Source organism: Manis javanica, chromosome 4 (assembly GCF_040802235.1).
Source record: "Manis javanica isolate MJ-LG chromosome 4, MJ_LKY, whole genome shotgun sequence".
NCBI lineage: Eukaryota > Metazoa > Chordata > Mammalia > Pholidota > Manidae > Manis > Manis javanica.
The window spans coordinates 9950569-9973622 of NC_133159.1; the positions used below are offsets into that span (position 1 = coordinate 9950569).

Consider the following 23054-nt stretch of genomic DNA (forward strand, 5'->3'; position numbering starts at 1 on the left):
ATGCTTTATATCTTGTCATTTCAGTGTTAGCTGCCTGAATCGAGGCCCTCTTGTCTATAACTTAACAGTGTCTGAAAATTCTTTGGTGTTTTAGGCAACCAAGTCAAGTTAAGTGCAGGGTGGCTATTTGAGAGAGGCTGTGAGGCCTCAGAGGTGCTGTTGTCACTGCACAGTTGATGAAGTAGAATTCTTGGGGCTGGTGTGCATTGAGTCATGGTCAAAGATGCAGAGAACAATCATGAGCCAGGGCTGGTTGGAATGATTCAGGATTTGATTTTTTTTTTAAACCTACTTTCCTAATGCACTAAATAATCAGTTACTATAGTTCAACTTATTCAGTGTCTGGTCTTTGGCCATGGCATTTGCATACAGCATCTTGAAGCTTGGCCCTGCTGAAAATAAGTACCTGTCCATCAGCTGCTAAAGCTGCCTGCCTGTAGCAGTTTAACTGTGTGCCTGTTTGTGCTCAGTCTGCCTTGTGGAAGTTCCACAACAGGACATTCAAGGTTCAAGAACCAGACTGTGGCATCATTTTTATAGACGGTACTACAACACATCTTCCGGTGGTTGATGCTTTAGGATGTATTCTGGGTACCTCTTTTGTCTCCAAAATTATCTGAAAGAAACAATCATTTTGTCCTGTATCCCATTAATGCAGTTCAAGGGCAAAATTTATCTGAAAAATAACTGTAAATAAAAGTAAAGTCCTATGAAGAAAGTTCTCTGAGTAACCATGAGTCTGTGAAGTTCAGTTAGCTTCACTCATCCAGTGCTTTTTGAAGAGCCCTTAAAACTACAAAAGACCAAAGTGCCTAATAAAATTTTGTCTCTGTTCTTTGCTCCAGTTAATTTTCATTATTTTGCTTTGTTTGATAGTTAACAGAGGGTTATATTGCTGGAATGAAAATTGGCCTAAAAGGAAACAAAGAGTCAGATAGAGAGACGCTGATATTGTTCTAACTGTAGGTGGTAGCAGTAGACGTTCTCCCCTTTGTGCTCCCGTTTGTGTGAGTCGCTGGAACTGCTGTGTTCACACCTGAAGGATGTCTTAGAGGTCCACTTATGAGTGACTGTAAATTTGTGAAGAAGCTTTGGAAATTAAAAAACAAACGCTTAACAGGACATCGTACTTTTTTTTATCTGGACACAGAGAGCAAGCATTTCTTCAGAAAGCTTGTCACGGTCTCCTTTTACTACCATGTAGTGCATTTGGTATAAAACCTTGGGATTCAAAGCTCAGGCCTGGGTTCCGGTGTCTCATCAGGTCTCGCCTCTCCCAGGGCTCTTAAAAGAGAGGAGGCCTCATCCTCAGTATGTATTTGTTGGACGCCCAACCCATTTGTTACGTGGGTAAAGAGTTGCTTTAACTATAGTGTCTTCTTCCCTTTTCTGTATATTTCTACTTGGGAATTTTATCCAGGGATGATTTCATGGCACATGTTAAGAAGTGCACGTGTGCTCTCTTTTCAGTGATTTTACCTTGCTTTCCCCATTGTGTATTCAAGGACTTACCACAGAGCTGGCAGCACATCCTTTCCCTGTGTATTTCATTATAACAAACTGTGATTAAGAACTAGTCCCCAACATCCAGCTGTTTTACATTTGAAGCCAGTTTAGGATTCCACAGTTCTTCAAGTGTATGTTTGCAATCAGTAGTGTGAATGAAGTCAGTTTTCCATTTAACACTGAGGGCTCAGCAGAATTTGCCATTTGGTCATTTCCTGGAGCACAAGTATTGTGCCAGTCAGGTGTAAAGAGGACATGTGGTCCAAATCCTTCTCTTAGGACAAAGGAGCAGAGGACACCAGGCACACTGGCCAGCTTTAGATTCTCCTGTTAAAGCCCATCACCCAGCTGCCCCGGTGTTGGGCTTACTCTCCACAGTCATGGTGGGGGCCCGCCTGTGGCTCATTTGTGGGGCTCCTGGTCAATCTCTTGCTGAGGGCTCATTGCCACGTATCACGAGACAAAAAGGCAAGAGAGTTAACATTCTCTACCCGGCTCTCACCCATCTTTGGTCTTTGTAAATTCCAAGGAGGTTTACATTCTTTAATGCTTCTTTTTGAGCAATTTTTGTTTAATAATATGTTTCCATTGCAGCTGGTTTAGAAACACCTAAAGACAGAGAAGCAAAATGAAATTCCAGACCAAGTTTTCCCATTTACCTTGAATTGATTTAAAAAAAAAAAAAGGAAATTTCTCCCAGATCCATTCATCTCTGCCACACCACCCCAAACCTGCTTGTGGCTCTTGCAGTGTGTTTCTGGAGTAGGGCAGCCACGTTCCTGCACACCTCCATTCATTCTGTTGCCATCTTAATAACATTCATCCTGTGGTCTCTCACCTTTTCTTTAACATGATCAGTTCATATAAGGTTACATTATGTTGTCATTTATCTTCAGTTTTCTTATTTTCTAGGAACTTCCTGTAGAAAAGCCCCCCAAACAAAACAAACCTTAATTGACTAAATACAGATATTGCATGCTCAACTTATCATAAGCACTACGGCAAAGGATACGAAATCTACCAAGCTTGCAAGACCAGTTGAAGCTGACTCAAAAATCCTAACACACAGCTGACTGCCGGCAGGCTTCTTGTTGCCCTGTTAGTCAGGCATCTGCTTCTTCGCTGGTGCCCAACATGTGTGCTGGGCTCCAAGTGACTGAGAAGCAAAGAGGAGGGCGCCGTAAGACGGGCTAGATGGCCTGGCTCTCGTCACAGGACTGGTAATTCAGATGTGAGTGTGGCCCTGGGTTTTGGCACATAGCAGAGAAAGGAATGATTTGAACTTAACCTTGCAAAGCAAGTTCTCTGTTTTACCAAGTAGTTGGTTGTAGATTTCAGGGACGACAAATTCTGATGCACTCATTTTAAAATGTTTTGGTCACACACCAGCTCTTGATGCCTTTCTTTTAAGTGAATTGTAGACGGAGGCATTTAGCTTCTCTCTTAGCCTGTTTTTTTTTATCACAAGCCAGTTGCCAGCATAATGGAGAGGAAACCAGATTGGATGTGAACTCTTTTTTTAATGCCTCCTCCTGTATCATGTTTAAGTATCCAAATGGACATTGTCCTCTCAGATTATTATCTGGCACTAATTTATAACTGTTGTATTATCGGAGACTAGTGATAGACCAGTGCCCAGGACGCAACACAGGCCTGCATAGATGTGTTTGTACGCGTAAGTATAAATGAATACACTTGCCAGGTTTTACACCTCAGTCTCAAACAGAGATTAAAAACCACAAATTGGCCTCTTCCTGAGTAGCTAGTATCATTTCTCCATGCATTATATATGCCTTCCCCTAAATAATGACTGGGTTGGTGGAAAATGGCTAGGTTTTATTCGTGTTGTTTTTTTGTTCTCAACTTTAAAAGTAATCTACCTCTTAAAGTCTGTAGTTTAACACCTGTTTGGTGAGTTTGTGCCACTTTAATTCTTTCACTACCATTCCCATTGTGTTACATTTCTGTTATGGGGACTTTATGTTGAAATGTTGTATAAAGCATTTGTAGCAGTTAAAAATAAAATATTTAAAATTATTTAAATTGTTTTGGGCGCTTCAATTGTATTATATGTGATTTACATTTTACATTTTTGTTTGAGTTGTTAACCTGGAGAGTGTTCTTGTATTGAAGTTTGCTGTTAGTTATTTTATTGTTGTTGGACAGTGATATCAAAGACTATTCTCATGAGAACTATTAAAATTTACAATTTGACATACAAAAGGGGTTGTCCATTGATTTTAACCAATGTAGCCTTGAGAGAGAGAGGGGTTAATGCTAGACGGACAAGTTGAGAGTGGTGTTTGCTACTTTCCCCTCCTTCCAATAAATAAATCCTTTGGGGTGGTCAGATGTATAAAAGTTTTTTTTTTATGCTGTTGCTAGCAAGCACTTAATAACTTGGGGGATTCAAACGATTTTATATAATTGTAACCAATAAAAACACTTTGTAAACCCTTGTGAGAGGACTGCATTTTGTACATCATTGGCAGCAGGTGAGGGAAAGGGAAGGGGCGTGTGGGAGGGGCGTCCAAAGGCTGCACTCAGTAGGTGCAGCGAGGAGAGTCCGGCCCACCACCTCCTTTCCCTCCTTGGTTTGATATTTACTGAAATTTGTTATATCAAATTGTTTCTTTACTGCTGAGAGGGTGGACGTGCTGTCGGACAGTGGTGCGAAGAAGTGCCTTGTGAACTTGCTTTGTTAAGAGTGAAATAAAGAACTTCCTGTGTGGGGTCTCAGCTTCCTCTGTGCTTGATAATAGCTTAGTTTGGGGATTGTTGTCCTTATGGATCGCCAAAGAGTGGAACACAGAAATTGTAATGTGTAATTAAGTTTATATGGAATTGCTATCTTTTACAATTACAAAAGGGTTGAATTTTAGCAGTTTCATCAAGCCCCACACTGTAGCAGTTGTTCTCATACTTTTCATTTATGTCACCCTGTTATAGGGAAGGGGCCAGAGTGGAAGGTCTGATCAACCTCCCTGGGCCAAATGGTCCCATTTCTGGCTCACATTCCTCTGTTAGAAAAATGCGCAGGGGAAGGAGGAGGAAGGTGGGAGGTGGGGGTGGAGTTTCAGAATGGCTGATATTCATCGTTTTAAATACTCTTCTTAACTGGGTGCTGACCATGCACAGCGCTCTCTAAGGATGAGACGTTCTGAGAGCGCTGACAAGGGAGGGAAGGAAGAGTGGGCCTCTGTCCAGGCCCGCCTGCATGCCTCTCCGCCATCCATCCCTCCGTGCCACACTGACCAGACATCCAACAGGTACCTTCTGGGTCCCTGTCTTTGGTGGGTGAGCCTTGGGCAACCTATTTTGCTTTTTGAATCTTAGTTCCCAGTCTGCCAAAAGTGGGGAATGGACTAGACGAAGGTCTTTTACTGGTTGTGGATGCTGACAGACTCAGTGGGCCCAACAGGGCCCCCTGTACTGAGTGGTGCATGAACATGCCAGGCACTCAGATGTTTACTGGAGTCCCCAAGAAGTCACTTAACTCCCATCTTGCCAGGAAAAATATCACCCAGTTGGGTTGCTTTTACTCTTTATGGAGTTAAACATTAAAAAAAATTTTAAGCCGACAAATAACCCATTTGTCTCTAATGCTATTTTGAAGCATATCACAGTGTTTCTGATTACAGATCCCTGTCTAGGCTTTTAGGTTGGTTAACACGTACTTCCTAGCAAGGCGTTCTGCAGAATCACATGAATTCACTGAGCATCTACTATATACCAGGCTATGTTCTAAATGCTTAGGTTATATCAGTGGACAAACATTTCCACCCTTGTGGAATTTTAATTTGCTGGTGGCTTTTCTCCCTTTTTCTTCATACTCAAAACCCTCCTCACTTTTGTCACAGATCCCCCAAGGTGATCAAGAAGATGCTTCTAGCTTAGCATTTGAGGACAGCCATCTAGATGACTACAGACTTAATACTTAAAATGACTCTACCAAACTTAACAGCTCATTTAATGTGTTTGATATGTATGTGGATTTTTTGATTGATACCAAACAATATGTATATGGATTTTGATTGATACCAAACCTCTATAAGTGGAGTGACATATCGTTAAGAGAATGTATAAAGGGGAATTTACCTTGAAAGGGGGTTGGAGTACAGGTGGGCATGGAAAAGGTTGACTCAGGTATAAAGGCAGCATTGACAGTACTCCAGAGACCAGCCTGGTTGTGAAAATGGCTTGTCATTACTGTCATGTTCTTTGGAGGCCCAACAGCACCAAGATGTCTTTCCTCCCAGCTGGCACCAACTGCGGCTGCCTCTGGGTCTGTTGTCAGCAGTCGTCCTGGCGAAGTGATGCTGAGGCTGTATTCAGCAGCCTGGAGAGTGTGGTCAGGCCATCCTGAGACACTTGGGAGAGTTTGAAGTGACCTGTCACTTGGGTGACGGGCCCTGGCTGCCAGCAGAGAGGAGCTACAGCCCTGCTCTCTCCTGCTGTGGTTTTCCATGATCCCAGAGGGGTGGTCAGGCTTCCAACTCCAAGGCCCTACCACCAACCTTTTAAGTATGACTGTTTGGTGGTGGGCCTGTAGTCTGTAGTTTAAAGCTCCCAGCTAATTTCAGTGCACTCAAGAATAAATGGATTTATGTAGGGAGAATGATAGCAAACTCATAGTTCTTCATTGAAGTACTTGCATTCTCATTTCTGCACCAGTGCCTCACACTGAAGCCTTCCAGTCACCCTGCGGACAGGTGCTGTCCGTTTGCCATTTTCCCAGAGGCCAGGCAGTCATCAGGTGGGTGGGAGGTGAAGGGCCACTCTGAAGCCAGTTTGAGCCCTGGGCTCTGGACAGGGGTGTTTGCTTTATGGAAGGAAGACGTGACAGGCCTCAACAGGAAGAGAAACAGCTGGCCTGTTGGGCCGTTCCTTTCTCAACAGGTTTATTCCAAGTCCAGGCCCCCACCCCCACCCCACCTGCCTATGAGATACAGTCCCTTAAATATGTAGTCCTATGGGATGAAAAACAGGAGAAAATTCCAGTTGGGATGACACCCATATCACTGTTAAATCTTAAGACAATACAGTAACAAAGTTGAGTAAAACGAGATTTGAGTGGGTGGGACTTCAGGAAAAATGTTAACTGTCCATTGGTTGGTCTGTTCACCTACATCCCAGCCTCCTTGCCTGGGTGCCCCCAGGGCCCTGGCCCAGCACGCCCTCCCTGCCTGCAGCCACGCCTGTGCATGCCGGGCTTTCCTCCCACCTTCCTGCCCTTGTGCTCCCGCTCTGCAAGTGGTTTTGGAAACAATTTTGATAAGCTCTTGGGTGAGTCTGACATAGCTTCCGAGTGCTTTCTGTCTGCGAAATACTGTGCTAAGCATTTTTCAAACTTGGCAGTAACACCATGAGGTTGGTATCATTTACATACAGATGGGGAAACAGACTCGGGGGGTGGGGGGGAGCACGGGGAATGATCGTGTTCAAAGGTCACACAACTCTGTGAAGTGGCAGATTGGGATTTGAACCGCCTCCAAGCTACGCCATCCCGTGAATCATTTTTTATACTTTTTTTTTTAGAGCCTCATTTCCTCTGTGAATACAGGCCTCGATACCTTCTCTATTAAGGGCTTTATTGCACTAGTGAACAAGTAGAGTCATCATTTTGTGGGTACGGAATCTTCCTGCTACAAGACTTGATTAGTGAGGAGGTGCTCCTTGGAGACCAGGGCTCGTTTCATTCCTGACTGGAATGTGCTTGTACCCCTGGAAGAGACTTTCACGTCCCACTGGCTTTAGCAAGCTGCCTGGTTAGCCAACAGAGGTCTGATTAATAGAAATTGAGCTCATTATAATAACATCCTTTGATTTTGGAAGAAGTGGTATTAGGAAGAGGCCTGGGGTCATCAGGAGTATCCTCACTAAAGAATCTTGATCTGTTGGGTGTTTGATATTACTCCCCGCCCGCCACCAAAAGATAAGGGCTTGCCCTCCCAGCGGAGCACATAGTGCATTACGTGCAACAAAGGGCTAAGTTTCTGCCAATAGTAAGTTAAAGTGTAAAATTAAAGCCTGGAGGGTAGGTGCAGGTTTCATTTACTTCCTGGATTAAGAATAAAAATAGGAAAAACCATCATAACTGCATTCAAGTACTTGGAGTTGCAAAAAATGCATTCTGTGGTGAGCCCCTAAGGGGGGCTTGGAAATACTTGTGTCAAACTTGAGCTCTTGAGGCAGTAGCATTTGTCTGCTCCCGTTTTCTGCCTCACTTAACACCAGCTGGATTCCTTCCTCTTCAACTATCTTTTACAGAAAGTGACCCAAAATTCAGGCGGATATTCCAGAGCATATAAACAATTAATGGAAGAAGTTAGTGCCTAAGTGTTCCTTCCCATGTCCAGCTTATAACCCGCAGCAGGAAGCCAGGCCACCCACAGGTTTAAACATCCCTTGACAGGTGTTAACCTGAGTTGCCCAGTGAGGGAGGAGGGAACTGGGGTGTCATGTCAGTAATGATGGAAAGCCACAGGTGGCTTTTAAAGTACGGGTTTATGCCCTGAATCAGGACTCAACTGAAGTATATTCCTGTATCAGCCTTTATACAGGAGCCTACTGTATAATCTGGAATTCCACTTGATAACTACCGAGTCTTAGAATTAAATCTAATTGTGAATTTCATAATTTTTAAAATAATTGCATTAAAAAGACCTGGAATTTGTTGCACAGGTAAGTTAATAACAAAAGGATTTAGGCCTGGGGAATACAGCTGTGGCATTTAAAATTTTTTAAATAAAACCATTTCAATTGGGAATAATTGTATTTGTTTTAGTGTTCAATAATTGCCATAAATAACAATATTATAACAATTCTTGAATGAAGTTACTCGGAATTCATATGGATTCAATTTTCCTTGCAGTAATATTCTCACTTGCTTTTTATAAACACATCCAGCCCTTGCCCACGCAGCTTTGAGTTCAGGAACATTTTCAGATGGCTTCTATTTCCAAGCTCTTACTGGACTTGTAAATTCAGGCACATTATGTAGTGATTCAGTTGGTCAGCTATTCCGAAAACCTCTCCATGGTCAGTCTGGGTTGTAAAGGTGTCAGTCTGTAGATCTGATGGACTCTGCCCTGTGTACTGGGACTTTGGGGACCCTGGGATGGAGCCAGCCACTTTGGAGGGAGCTGAAGATGCTCCCGGCTTTTCCTAAGCGCTGGGGCACTGTTCTGAGTGCCTTACATGGCTTGGCTTAACCTCCTTGGAAGCTCTCCCGCCACCCGAGGGGGGCGGCACTCTTCGTTTTTAGGTAACTGAGTCAAGTGGCAGCGCTTGCATCATGTCCCACAACTTTAAGTGGGGACCTCAGACCCAATCCTTCTGATTCCAGGGCCACGCTCTTCATTGCATTGTGAAACCACCCAGGTCACTGTGCCCATGGGTTTCATATACAGCTCTTGTGTCCCCCAGATGGCTGGTGCTGATGTCATCACCGCAGAAGGGGTTTTGTTCCCTAGAGGTGGTACAGCATAGTGGAAATAAACATTGGTCTGAGCGCCTAGCCATCTGGGTTTCAATTCCCTGGATACTGTTTCTGACTGAGGCAGGCCGTGCCTCATCTGCAAGTGGCTGTATAAAGGAGGTGGCGTGTGTGCTGCAGAAGGATTCAGTAGCTCAAGGCTGTGGTGCTGATGGTAACCACCATGCACATTTGTGTGGTGTCAGAAGCTTGAGTCCTTAACAGTGACAGACGGAGGAAGGCCCTTCTAAGGAAACCGAGAGAGTTTAGTCACCGCCCCCAGGGTAAAGGGGCAGAACTTGGAAGGTGACAATACTGATGAACTTTTGGAAGAGGCTGCTGAAGGAATTGCTGGTGCTTTTAAAGATCATAAGATAAAAAAAATTCCGTTGTAGCAACTGAAAACTACCAGTTTACATTAGTTTCACAGAATGGGTGGTTACTGCCTTTGATGAGGAGAGAACTTTGGTCAGAATTTTAGAAACATTCCTGAAGGCTCCCGGGACGGTCTCCTTGCCTCCATTTGGGCAGTGAAGCGGATGAGCAGGGCACACAGAGGATATGGAAGGGCCAGTGGCCCTTGCCTGCCCTTCCGGGGGCTCCTGTGGCAGCAGTGCGGGTCCACATGAAGCCTGGGTTCAGGGAGGCCTGCCGTGATCCTGCCAGCAGGGAATTCAAAGTTCAGAATTTATTGACAGCATCTTGCTTTCCACAAAAGAAATCTTGAGGTGTTGCTGAGATTTTATTAAAGGCAGTGGACCTGGAGCTCCTGACCAGCTGTCACTTCTTCCACGAAGCCTTCCCTGAAATAATTGTCCTTGTTCCTCTCTACTGTTCTTGGAGGCACTACTTCCATACCTTCTGTTACCGATTTGTCGTGTTTGTTTACTACATGCCCCCCTTCCTAGAATGACAGTCCTACCTGGGCAGGAGCTTTGGTTCACTGCTGCCTTTCCAGCATCTACAACAGTGCCTGGCAGGTAGTAACTGCTTGTTAAACATTTGCTGAAAGAATAAAGCATTTGAATCCTGGCCTTTTCACTTAACTAGATCTAGCTAGTAACTAGTAACTAGCTGGATAAGTAACTTGTCTGAGCCCGTTTTTTTTGTAAAATGGCAATATCTGACCACAGAGGACAGTTGTAAAGACGACAGATAAGTCTGTGAGGATCGCACATGCTGCCTGCCAGGGGAAAGCGTTTCATAAACATTAGCTGGTAAAATTATGGAACGATGTCCTCTTGAATCTCAACTTGAATGAGAGTAGAAGTTATAGCTGGTGCTCAACGCTGATGACCACATACGAGATTTCACGACAGCACAGGTTGTAGCCGGAACACTCTCTCATTCTCTCTCCCCTCTGCCCAGAGAGAAAAACTCTCCAGGGGCCTGTGACTCCTGGTTCTGCTGCCGGTCACCCCAGGGCCTTTGCTGTGTCTCAGGCCTAAGCTGTTCCTGTATGGGCCATAGCTGCTTTCTTGCTGCTTGAGGCGCTCCTACCCATCAGGACTAAAGAGAATGAGCTCTGAAACAGGAAACCTGTTTTCAAATCAAAGTGAGGAAAAAGATGGTTACTTCCTACAACCCCTCCATTTAATTCTCTCTCTTGTTTCTGAATTTAAAAAGCTAGGTTCAGAAGGAAACATTTCATTAACGTAAAGATGACAGATGAGTGTGAGGATCGCACGTGCTGCCTGCCAGGGGAAAGCATTTCATAAACATTAGCTGGTAAAATTATGGAACTATGTCCTCGTTCTAAGGAGGCTCAGATTCTTTGAAATAATGTTAGAATGGCTGGTAACTTTAAAGTGCTTGCTAGCCACTGTTCTGAGAACTTTTTATTACCCTGTTTAGTCATTAAAACAACCCTACGAAGTTTTATGTTCTCCCATTCTCTTGATTGGGAAACTGGCACAAAGAGGCTAAGCCATTGTTTGAGGTCACAGCCAGTAAGTCTGGAGCCGGGAAGCAGGTCCAGGCAGAGTGTGTCCGGATCTCCTGGATCTGCCCTGCCTCATCTGCTGATGTGGGCGAGAAGTCCCTAGTCATGCAGTTCTTCCTTGCAGCATCCCCTTTAAGAAGCCGGGAGGTATGGCTCTTAGTAGGTAGCTCCCCCAGTGTGGCCAAGAAGCCCTAGCTAATTTGGAGGCACTAAAACGTGCTGGAGGTGAACACAGGTCTCACCTCCTTGGGCCTCATCCATTTTGTATGTCCTTTGGGGACCGAACCAGAGAGTTTTCAGCCAGGCCCTGTGAGATGACGCACCAGCACCTGTCCTGCATAGCTCTGTTAGGGAAGGAGCAGAGCCAGATGCTGACTTGTCCTGGCAATTAGACCTTGCTCCTGAGGTTGTCTTTGTTTTCCTGTTTTCATGGAAGTGTTTTGAATCCACGGTTGGCAAGTAGGTTTCCGCATGCGTGCAGGGAGCAACCTGGGTGCTGCCTGGAGCTGGCTTTGGAGGTGGGCTCGCGGTCAGGAAGAGGGCCGGCCTGAGGGCTCCGTGTCTGCTTTGGATGCACAAGGGGGCAGCTGTACAATACCAGATGTTTGCTGTCCATGGTCAAATGTATCTGCCCCTTCCCAGCTTTTAAAAGCTACACTTTCCTTGAAGGCTCATAACCATCAAATAATACTCTGCTGTGGAAAAGGTATGTCCTCAGACATCATGCAAGCACCCAGGATCCTGAAACTTTTTGAGAAGGCTGTACTCACTGTTTCCTCTTTCATCTGTCATTTATAGATGCTGTCTGCACTCCTGGGTACCCTTCAGATAGACTAGTCATCGTCTGTGCGCTAGGAAGCCAGGTAGCGTCGTGGTAATAATGGTGTGTAAATACCGAGGTGGCAGCCATGAGGACCTCCCTTGTATGCAAAGTGCACTAGTAGCAGCTCGAGGATTTCCTGGCATGATTTGCTTACTCATTACAAACATCTCTTAGCTCCTGGTTGTTTGCTGATGACATTGCTGGACAAATGACCTCTAGATAGGACAGTATTAAGTATAAAAAACACAGACTGCTTTCTTTTAAGCTCCTAAAACACGTGAGTTACATGACTTATGGAGAGAATGAACGGAAGGTTGGGTAAAGCGAGCACCGTCTTCCTCAGTGAAGGTGTGCCTGCCAGGTGGAAACACCTCACTTCTGAAGCCATAATTTTCTCTTTACCTGTGGCCTCTGCCCTTTAGTCTGCTTAGAATGAGTGTTTTGGTGCCAAGTGCTAACAAGTGGTGGACTCTAAGGAAGTACCTGGCGTGAATCCATCTCATTACTCAGAGTACAGGCTGATGACGGTGCCTGGATTTGATTTTCCTCTCTAATGCCGGGTATTACTCCAGATGTCAGGATTTCTCTGATAACCAGTGCACAGGTTCATAGGTGTTTCACGTCTTACCTTCTTCACTCAGAACTAGACTCCTATGGCTAATTATTATGAGCGTGGGGAAAACAAATGTATGTTAACCTCGCCTTCCAGACCAATTTGGTGCACCTTAATAAACTGGTGTCAGATAACTACAGTTTTGAAATATATGCTCTGTTAAATTACTTCATTACTACAATGAATATGTTAACATCCTTTAAAACTATTTATAAAAATCATAGAATCCATTAGTGCCAGCTAGCAGCAGGTGTTTTAGTAAGGTGCTGTCCTGAATGGAGTTGGACAGGTACTTGAGATTAGGGGAGAGTATTTTGCTGGTCCAGTAAGTATTGTCTTGTAAATCTCAGCTTGGGGGCCACACATTTCCTGTCTGTGTTCCCAGGTGTGTGAAGGGACCCTTGTTGGGGTTAATCTCACCAGGTTTTCATGTAGTGGATCACCCAGGAGGCTTAAACTGTAGTCTCTGAGGGTAGGTCTTTGAAGTCTTCATTTTTTCTATCAGCTCCTCAAATGAGTCCGACCCAAACTTCACAGTTCTCCTTTGGGTCCTAAAAATAAAAGAAGTAACGTGCTCATCATCCCATTTTGTCATTTAGTTTGCTTCCGGTTTTTGTTGTAATTATTTTTCTTTGCTTGTTAACAATCTTTTTGATACATTGCTAGCACTCTTCAATTCTCAGAACACTTCTATTTCTTCTTAATCTTAATAATTACCCTGGGACAGATGAGCGGAGGCAGCTCAAGAGTTGGGGGCGCGTGTAAGTGGCAGCTGAGGGGGGACAGAGGATTCCCTGCCATGTGCATTGTTCCTCTGTGTGTGTCCCTGGGGGGGTTCACGTGGCCTTTGGCTGTTGACTAAGATGAGCTTGGCGCCACCCAGAGCCCTGCCTGTGTTCACTCTGCTCCAGCACCTGCAGCACCTCCTACATAGTAGGTACTTTGTATGGGTGGAATAAAAAATGTTTTTTGAAAAAGGAAGAAATCTGGAGTTTTAGAGGCAAAGCTACTTACCTCTTCATTATTTCTGAGACTGACTTACCTGACCCTAACTCAGGACTTTTTGGCTTAAAGTGTGAATTTGGGGACAACCAATTTTTAGCAAGGGAATAGCAAGTGTCACTTGGATGAGTCAATGATCAGTTTAAGTCAGGTTGGTTAATTGGCGCTGGTCCCTTGCAATCGGTATTGTAGGGTCACAGCCTCGGGCACTGTCCTGCAGGCTCCTAAAGCTCAGGAAAGGCAATCAGCAAACCACAGAGGCCAGAAGGAAGTTGTGCAATAATTCAAAGATAGTGAAATTGTATTCTCCCACCAATTTATGCCTGCACTCGCAGGCACTCGCAGGCTGTGACTAGAATGGGGCATCCTGAACGTGGGGTAGGACTATCCAGTTACTCTTTCCCATTGTTTTGGCTCTGAAAACAGGGTTGTCCTCCCTCTGTCACCAGTTTTTATTCTGCTTCCTGCTACCTGACACCTCCTAAAGGGTCCCTCTCTTTGGAGCCTCCAAAATACATGGGACCAGATGACCTGACTTGCATATTATCTTATTTTTTGCTCGAAATTTACAAGTTACTTCCCCTTTGAGCTTAAAAGCTGCTAGATTTCATGATGCCACATGCACTGGACTGGGCTGAGCTGAACAAGGCCGTTCCCCAAACTGGATCTGCAGCACACATCGCTCCCCTGGGTGATCTCTCCATGGCACGCGCAGGTCAGAGCGGCTGTGTAATGTGACCCTGCTAGCTGATGGCTGCAAAGGAAGTGCACAGCGACTTGTGAAGGAAGCCCAGGGGTCTGTCGTTTGCATATGACTCAGTCATCAAGTCCAGAGTGTCACCATTGCATAAGGAATACCTGATGTGAGAACATTTTGCAGAGAGCCTGGGAGGTTAGGAAGGCACCAGAAGTCTTTCTGACCTTTTGTTAGAACGCCAACTGTGGGTAAAATGAAATACAGTTGGAGCTCAGTTGATTTTCACTTAGCCAACCTGCCATATTCACGGATGCGCCTCATCCCCTCTGGGGGGCATCCTCACGCCTCACAGGGAGAGCCCCGTGTGCTCTCGTTCCCAGGAGTCAAGTTAAATGCTGTCAAAGGTCAGTTGTATTTGTTCCCATGCCTGTTTATGCCACTTGCATTTCTTATTGTATTTATATGACCTAATTATGAGCAAAGAGTTGTCTCTGAACAAGTCAAATGCATAGAAAGGCTCTTAGTAATTTGTTTAAAAACTGCCCTCCAATTAGATGTGGGTGAGAAACAAAGACTTGCATAAAGACATAGGAAGATTTTGCACTCAGACTGCTTTTTATAACTATCTTACACCACTTTAAACAATAACTGGAAATCATAGGTGATGCATTTCGGGTGTAATTTATTCAAGAAAAACAGTGCAGATCTTGGCCCTTCATCCACTATTCATCTATTCATCCACCCATTCGATATGAATGTGGTGCCCACATCTGCTGTCATGCGCCAGGCCCTGTGCTAGGAGAATGTGGTAGTGAGCAAAGCTGAGGACATTCCCCGCCCTCACGGAGCTTAGGTTCTCATGGCAGGAGGTAGATGACAAGCAAACAACTCTGCCAAATGTCGGGAGATGAATGCTGTGGACAGAAGGAAAAGAGAAGGGGACGGAGTTCTGAAGGACCATGGGCGCTGCCACTGTAAATGTAGGGGCCAAAGGAAGGCTGACTGCTGAGGGAGCATTTCAGCAAAGCCTGGGAGGTGAAGCAAGCTGCAGACGTAAGGAAGGAAGGCACGTGGCAGAGGCATAGCAGGTGCAAGGGCTCTGAGGTGGAAGCATCAGCTGGCTGCTCGGGGGTCAAGGAGGGGAATGGGGGAGGGAACAGCAGTAGGAGACGTGGGTCAGGGAGGCAACCAGAGGCCCGTTCATATTGGCTGCCGCCGCCACTGTGAACACCTTGCTTTTCCTCTGAGTGGAAGTCACTGGAGAGTTTTGAGGGGAGAGGAATACGATGTGACTTGCCTTGTAAAAGCATCACACTGGCTGATGTGAGAATAGACTGAAAGGAGCCCAGAGTGGAAATACAGACTAGGACGCAGATGCAGTATCCCAGGTGAGAAACGGGGGTGGCCGGACTGGGCACAGTGGCGGTGGTGGTGAGTAGCAGCGGAATCGGCAATCTGTTTTGAAGGTAGAGCCACAAGATTTGGATGAGGGTTGGATGGGAGAAGTCAGAGGGGATGACAGGGTCTTTTGCCCCCATGCATCCATCGGTGAATGGGTGGAGTTGTCGTTAAGTGATAAGGTGAAGTCCCATTCGTGCCAGTTTGGGGCGAGGTTGGGGTGTGTGCTGGGCATTCGTTTTGGGGCATGCTAAGTTTGAGATGCCATTTGACATTCAAGGGAGATGTGGAAGGTGTAGCTGAACATGCAAGTCTGAAGTTCAGAGGAAAGGGCACAAATTCGGGAGTCTTCAGAGTGCCCACCATATGTAAAGTGTGAGATTGGCATCTCCAAGGGGGTGAATGTGGCTGAAAAGAAGACGAGAAACGAGCCCGGGATGTCCCAGTGCTGAGAGGTTAGGGAGAGTTGGAAGAGCCTGGAGGCGCTGTGGCCCAGGGGTGTGAAACGGGCCGCCGATGTGACACCTCATGGAGGCGGTGGCGGGTTCAGACAGGGGCCTTGGTGCGTGGAGGCGCCTCTCCTGGGCCTGAGCAGGCACTGTCTGCTCTACAGGCCTAAGGAGCTTTTCTCTCCACCACCATAGACTCGGGGGAGACAGCTCAACCACAGTCATCCCCAACTTTCCTGCCTTTTCTCCAGGGGGTAGGCTGTTTCCACCTGAAAAACCATCTCTGCAGCAAGCCAAGTGTGACCCCATCCAAAATGCCCAGCCTGCCCTCCACTGCTGCTTATAAAAAGCAAAAGACCTGGTGTAACCAGATCTGTTGCTCAGTTCAGAGAAAGGCCTAGAGAAGAGACTTGACGACTTCTTACCCGAGTCTTGTTTCCAGTTTGCAAATTCCCCATATCCTCTTGTGTGAACTTGCTTTGAGGTTCAGATAAAAAAAAAGGGCAGGAAAGATTTGGAAGTGAGAATTGGTAGTGACAGGGGCCTGCTCTGAACCTGACAAGTCTCCTTTAGGGACAAAAGTAATATCCAAAAATCCTGTGTCTTTCCTTCCTGAGGGTAAAGTAAGTTATACATTCTATGCTTCCTTTTTCTTCCCTTCCCCCTTCGCCATAAAAGAGCCAAGACAACATGGTAAAGTGCCGCAAATCCTGAAATGTATTCCATATGTTCTGTGGACCTCACATCTTGCGGTGGGAACGGAAACCGCATTCATGCAGGCGCGCGCCTACGCATGGGTCCCTTGGTCTGAGCTCTGGTAGCCTCTTTTTCCTCCTTAATAACCAACATCACACTTTGTAATTATGTATTTACTTATGTATTGTGCAAATAATGATCTTCTCTTCCTACAACACATGCCCCATGAGGCCAGAGATCAGGTCTGTTTGGTTTACTGCTATATCCCCAGTACCTAGCAAGGGTCAGGTATATAATAGGCTCTCGATTGATCAGTATTGATAGTACTCATGATAATGCCTGGACATCTCCCCACGATGGCACACGATGGTACGCGTGCCGAACTGGACATCTTGACTTCCGAAGAGAATACCAAAATCAAATTCAAGACACATTGCTTCTATGGCTGATTTTAGAAAATTTCTGTCCAAAAGCTAAATTAAGAAAAATTTTGGGGGTGCGCTAAGGGTGACCCTGAGGCTCAGCATAGACCAAAGCTATCTCTGGGCACAGGTCTCGTGCCCTCAGAGAGCATGTCTGCTTGGCTCTCTGCTGTGTCCCACAGTGCCTGGCACAGGGCAAGCAGTCAGTTAAGAGTTATCAGGTAAGTGGGGGAAATACATTTAAGGTAAATGCCAGCCTGTGCCCTCCTCTTGGGAATTTGCACTGCCTGTCAGCACCCTGGAGGCTCAGAATTCCTGCAGAGACATGCCTGTTTGGCTTCCCAGGCCCATGCTCTGGAGGTTAATGGCTCGGACTTTGATCCTAGCTGTGCACTCTTGGGCAATGCTGCTGAACCTCTCTGTGCCTTTTTTTTGCACGTATAAAATGAAGTACCTGTTTCATACAGGTCTTGTGAAGACAAAATCTGTTTTTTCCATGTCAAATACAGCACTCAACATGTATTGAGCACAGAGATGGTAGCTGCTGGCATGCAGTGATAATGAGGGTGACACTTGTGGCATCTGGGGAACTAGTTCCACCAAACCTCAGTTTGGGAAATGCCAATAATGTGTAAGAGACTTTGGGACGGTTTGTGTTCCATGGCCACCCCTGTAGTCTCTGGCTGGGTAGGGTGTCTGTCCCCTACATGGAGGGAGCCTGTCCGTAAGGCCTCCACATAGCAGATGAGCAGTTCCAAAACCAACAGGGTGCAGGATCCTGGGGAGGCCCAAGCAGCCCAGAGTGGAGGCAGCTGGCCTGGGTCCAAGTCATTTAGCATCAGCAGCCACCTCTGCCTCCCCAGCTGTAAAACGGGTGGGACTGTCCCAGCCCTGGCCACCCTACAGCCTGTGAGTCTTCTCTAAACCCTGCACCCTCTGAGGCTGAGGCCTCCAGGCCCACAGCCCATGGTGCCGTGCCTCTCAGGCAGTGGTATCACCCTGCTGACGCCCTGCAGAGGCACGCCGCAAGCATGTCTTTCCCATGGCAGTGTCAACCCTGCATTTGGGACACGCCGCCAGCCAGGCATACCCAGGCTGTCCAAGACGAGCTAGTTGAAACGCCTCAGGTAGTAAAGGAGTCCTGAGCACCCACAAGTCTTTCTCAAGGTAGCGGCCCCTTGTCATTAGTATCCTTGGACAGGAAGCAGATACCAAGTTCTAGAGATCTTGTAACCGGGGCAGATGCCCCATAGGGCTTATGAGACTCTCAGTCCCTGTAACTCCAAACCAGGGTTTGCCCCTGGAGTTGACTTAATCTTTTTAACGTCTTTGGCAGAGTGGTCATAATTATTAAGTCTTAGCACCATAACACAATTTTACCATTTAGAAAAGCTTTTTCATCGGCCCTTCGGGGGACGTCTATCAGCCCCTTTCTGTCTGAAGCTGGGCATGCTCTGTGTGCAGTCATCAGTCTTGACACACTTGAATTTGTTTGTGTTTTCTTTTTGGCTTCCCTCCCATTCTTAGAAGTTTCCTTTGAAAAAAGACTGTTTCAGCTCAGCTAGAAGGGAAAAAAAGGGACAGCGTGTGGGGCACGCCAGACCTGCGTGGCTGCAGGAGAGAAGTGCACGAGAGGCGCCAGTGCGGAAAGGAGCATGGCTCCTGCCAGGCTGGGCACATCAGGCGGGTGACTGTTTCCTGCAGGTGGGCCATTCTCGGCGCTTGAGCCGCTGCCCTGAGGGCAGCAGGGAGGCCTGAGGTCTGCAGAGAAGGGTTCAAAGGACTGTCTGTCATGAAAGTGGGGACCTGGGCCCGTGGCTTGAGTGGGCTGAGCACTGACAGAAACCCTCTGGAAGCCACTTCTTGTATGAGATGGTTTTTGAGCAGCAGAGATGGGGCACACTTGGGGGCTGAACTGCACCAGGAGCCTGGCCCCAGGTTTGCTGTTTGTTGTTGAAGGAATATTCTCTGAACACCGCCTTGAGTCAGGCCTGGTGGTGGGCCGGTGGGTGGGTGACGAGTGAATGGACTCAGACTGTGTTCTGGGTCGAGTCGATGCAAGAGGCAATTAGAACACTTGCCTGCTGTGGGTCCTCTCCCCAACTCCCCATCACTAGTGTCCCCAACTAATCAGTGAGCCCAGTTGTGTCCCCCTACTCCTTCCCAAGAACAAGGTGCTGAGTGTCTTTGAGCAAGTGGCCTCACTCTGGCTCATTTTCCTTGCCTAAGGGTGAAGGGCGGCTTGGTATGGCCTCTGGGGTGCCCTGCCCTTCCCCAGTCCTGGCAGGGCAGGCGGTGGCCCCGGCAGGGATCCCCCTGCTGGCAGCCTTGTTCGGCTGAGCTCATCGCAGGCTGGGTCAGCCTTCCTGTCGCCTGGATGGTGTTATGAGCTGCCACATGCTGGGTGCTTGCAGTTCAAGCCAGACAGGTTTGGGGAACTCATGGTTTCCAGAGGACGTCAGAGCCTGGTGAAGAGCCCCACAAGGCAAGGATGTGATGGGTCTTGGATGCGTGGAGGCCGAATCAGGAGGCAGCACTGTGCACGTGACCTCCCTCAGCGCCGACAGGAGGGAAGGACAGTCCGACCCGCGTGAGTCCCGGCTCCCTCCCTCCTTTACTCCGTTGCTCTCTCTTTCCCTCCCCTTCATGTCTCTCTGTGTTGCCTAGAACAAGTTGCTTAGCCTCTCAGTGCTACTGTCCCCTCATCCATAAAAAAGGCACAATACCGCACATGGGTAAAGGGAAGAGGAAATGAAAATGCGACCAGAGCCACCTTGTCCCCACCGTGTGCGAGCTGTGGGCATGACCCTGCCTCTGCCAGCACCCCGGCCCCCAGCATCTGCACTGAGGGAACCTCAATGGGTGTCCAGTTGCCTGTGGCCCCCAAGGACACCTTCCGTTTCTACCCCCTGAGCCCTCCCCAGGCTTCAGAACCAGGCCCCTCTGGCAGGCACACAGCCACCTAGGGTGTTGCACTTGAGTGTCTGCTGAGGGTGTCCTTGAGCGCTGTGTTCCCCCAACTTTGGTGATTAGGTGCTTCTCCAGGGATCTTGTTAAAATGCAGATTCTGACTCCCAAAGTCGGCTGAGGGCCAAGCAGCAGCATTTCTCACGAGCCTCCAGGGGCCGCGATGCTGCTGGTCTGCAGACCACACTCCGTGCAGATGGATGTAGACCAGTGGCTCTCAAATTGGCTTTTAAATTCTCAGCGCCCGGGATGCAGACCAGCTAATCGGGATCTGCAGGCGGAGGAGTGGGCATCGGGCTTGTTCTGTGGGCACTCCAGCGGACGTGAGATTGCAAACCGTCCAAGTTCGCCAGGGCTCCTCTGAGCTGACACGGACCTGGCTCCGAGCCGACGCCCAGCTTGTGGGTGGCTTGTGTGGCCGTTCTGTGGGCAAAGGGTCAATCCCAACTGGCTTTTTGGAATATTGAGGAGAGGTTTTTTTGATCTCCATCACAACAAGGACTGTGTCAGGGAAGAGAACCCCAGTTTGGAGTCAGATGGTCCTGGACTCAGATCATGGCTGAGAACATGGGCACCAGGCTGCTTTGCCTCATCTCAAATCTCAAAGAGGGGTGCAGTTCATCAACCCCGCCTCCCGGCTGCTGGGAGGACTTGAGGGGCTCCCGTGAAGCACCAGAATAGCTCCCAGGGCACAGGAGGCACATTTTTTTCCTCGCTTGACATCCTCATTTCACAAGAGAGACCACTTGGGCTCAGAGAGGTGGAGGCATTTCCAGAGGTCACACAGCAAGTCAGCCGTGGATCTAGGGCTGAAACTCCTAGTTCCTGCACCCAGTGCTGTGCTGCTTCTCCCACCCCTGACCCCCAGCCTGGGGGCCTCATTTGAGTGAGAAAGACCCTACCTGGAGCAGGAGGGCTGCCCACTTAGAGAAGGTGGAGCCAGCTTTAGGTGCTGACCATTTCTGGCAGCGGCCGGGGGCTGGTGCAGGAGGAGGCTCCTGCTGCTGCAGCCCAAGGGGCTTTACCTGGCCTCCTGGAACTTCAGCATCTTAGCTTGTCTGCAGCTTGGCACAGTTTCCGCACCCTTTACTTCTCCTTTACTTCCAACAAAAGTGCAGAATGTCAGACACGGGTTTCAAATGAGTTGCCCTCTGAGAAGTCACGGAGAACTGTGTCAGATTGCTGCGGCAGCTGTGTGGCCCAGCCAGCTCTGGGCATCGTGTTCCGTGTGCAGGAGGAGGGGACAGCGTGGGTAGGGGTCTCGACTCGAATCCCCAGCAGCCTGGCAGGGAGCATGTGAAGGTGTCTCGGCCCCGTGGGGGGGACCCGAGAGCCCTGGAGAGCTTGTCCTGGGGCCTATGGCAACTCCCCCCCAGGCCCTCCCTTCTCTGCCCACCTTGATGGGAAAGCTCCCCGATGGAGCTCTGGGCCCCAGCGCCAGTTCCTGTCCTCCCCTCCTCTCTTGAATTCACTTCTTTCAGGCCTTTGTCTGCACCTTATCCCGGAAGCAGTTACCAAGGTTACCCGCAGCCTCTGTGCAGCTAAACGCAGGGGTCGGTTCTCAGCTTCTCCCTTGGCCGTGGGCAGGGTTGGGCACTGTGGACCCTCCCTCCTCCTTGAAATTCTTGCCACCTGGCGCCACTCTCTCCAGGCGAGGCTCATCGCTAGGTGCTCCCGTGCGTCCCGTCCTCGGCTTTGGACTCATCTCTGTCTGCCTCCCCTTGGTGAGCCCATTCAGTCCAGCAAGAGGCTGACCATCCCCAGATTCATCGGTTTCATGTCACCTGCCCACCTGACATCTCCCTTGGGTCTAATAAACTTTTCAAATTTAACCCTCCTCCAACCAATCTCTGCAGGAGGCCTTCTCCTGCCGTCTTCCCATCTCGGTTAAAGGCAAGCCGTCCCATCCTGGAGTCAGTGTGGACTCCTGTCTCTTTTTCACCCTGTGGCCCCTGCGTGGCATCCAGTTCATCAGCAAACCTGGTCAGCACCACTTCAAAGTGTTTCTGGAATCCAGCCACTTCTCTGCCCCACCTCCTCAGCTGGCCTGAGGCCCAATCTGCCATCACCCCTATCCTGGCTGATGGCCATCACTTCCTAACTGGTTGCCCTGATTCCATTCTTGTCATCCCACAGTCCATGCCTAACACAGCAGTCATGTCAGCTCATGCCACGCCACTGCCCGGAAGGACAATCTGGCTCCAACCTCACTTGGGGGCCTGCTAGACCCTCCCCTTGGTCCCCCTTACCTCTCTGGCATCCCAGGCAAGTTTCCCCTCAGGGCCTTTGCACATGCTGTCCGCACCACCCAGAACACCAAGGCCCAGGTGTGTGAGTGGATCCACCACCCACCTCCATCAGGTCTGGGCTCGCGTGTGTCTGTGAGGTCTTTCTCTTCCACCTGCAGGCCTGCCCGCCTCCACCAGGCACTCCTGAGCCCCCTCCTCCGCTGCGGTGCTCTCCATGGCGATCGCTGCACCTGATGTGCTACTGGCTCGTGCATTCACTGTCTCCCCTGGGATGTGGTCTTGGGCCCTGCTCTGTCTCCAGTGCTCACACCATGCTGAGCACCGAACCTATTCAACTGCAGAGACTAGATGAAGGGACTCTTGGGAGGTGAGGGTGGCCAGGAACTGGAGGCAGTCATCAGCCCGGTCACATTCCCTTTCCTGCAGGTGCCACGCCGATGGCACTGACCTCTGCCAGCAGCCTCTCGTGTGGACGTGCTCTCGGACAGCAGCAGGGCCGCTGGGCAGCTTTCCCACTCCCTGGCTCCTCTGTGAATTGCCTCTTCACGGTGTTAAGCTGTCTGTTCAGTGATTGCACAGCCTTGCCCACTCTTATTTATTGTTATTCTCACCTCAGTCCAGACCCTTGGCCCCAGCGTCCCCTGCTACAGGAAGGCTCTGGAGATGAGAGGCTCAGGTGTGGCCGCTGCCCCGGGACGTCACCTTCTCCCGACTCCGCAAGCCCAGTGGTGCCGGGGCTGCAGGAAGGCGCCGGGAGGTGGGTGCGCCTCCATCCCGGCCCCTCCCCGTGCCTGCAGCACCAGCCAGCCAGCT

At 48.5% G+C, this 23054-nt stretch overlaps 1 protein-coding gene across 7 annotated transcripts in view; it reads left to right on the plus strand.

Moving 5' to 3' along the window:
* Positions 1-23054, plus strand: part of PRDM2 (PR/SET domain 2) — a 130401-nt gene that overhangs the window by 98895 nt on the left and 8452 nt on the right. Inside the window, exon 9 of one of the 7 annotated variants that reach the window (XM_036999608.2) lies at positions 2419-3960. The exons of the other annotated variants lie outside the window; for them this stretch is intronic. Coding sequence (XP_036855503.2) covers positions 2419-2431 — 13 coding nt within the window. The 3' untranslated portion in view covers positions 2432-3960. Of the gene's footprint in view, positions 1-2418; positions 3961-23054 lie in introns of those variants that run through there. 7 annotated transcript variants of the gene reach the window in all.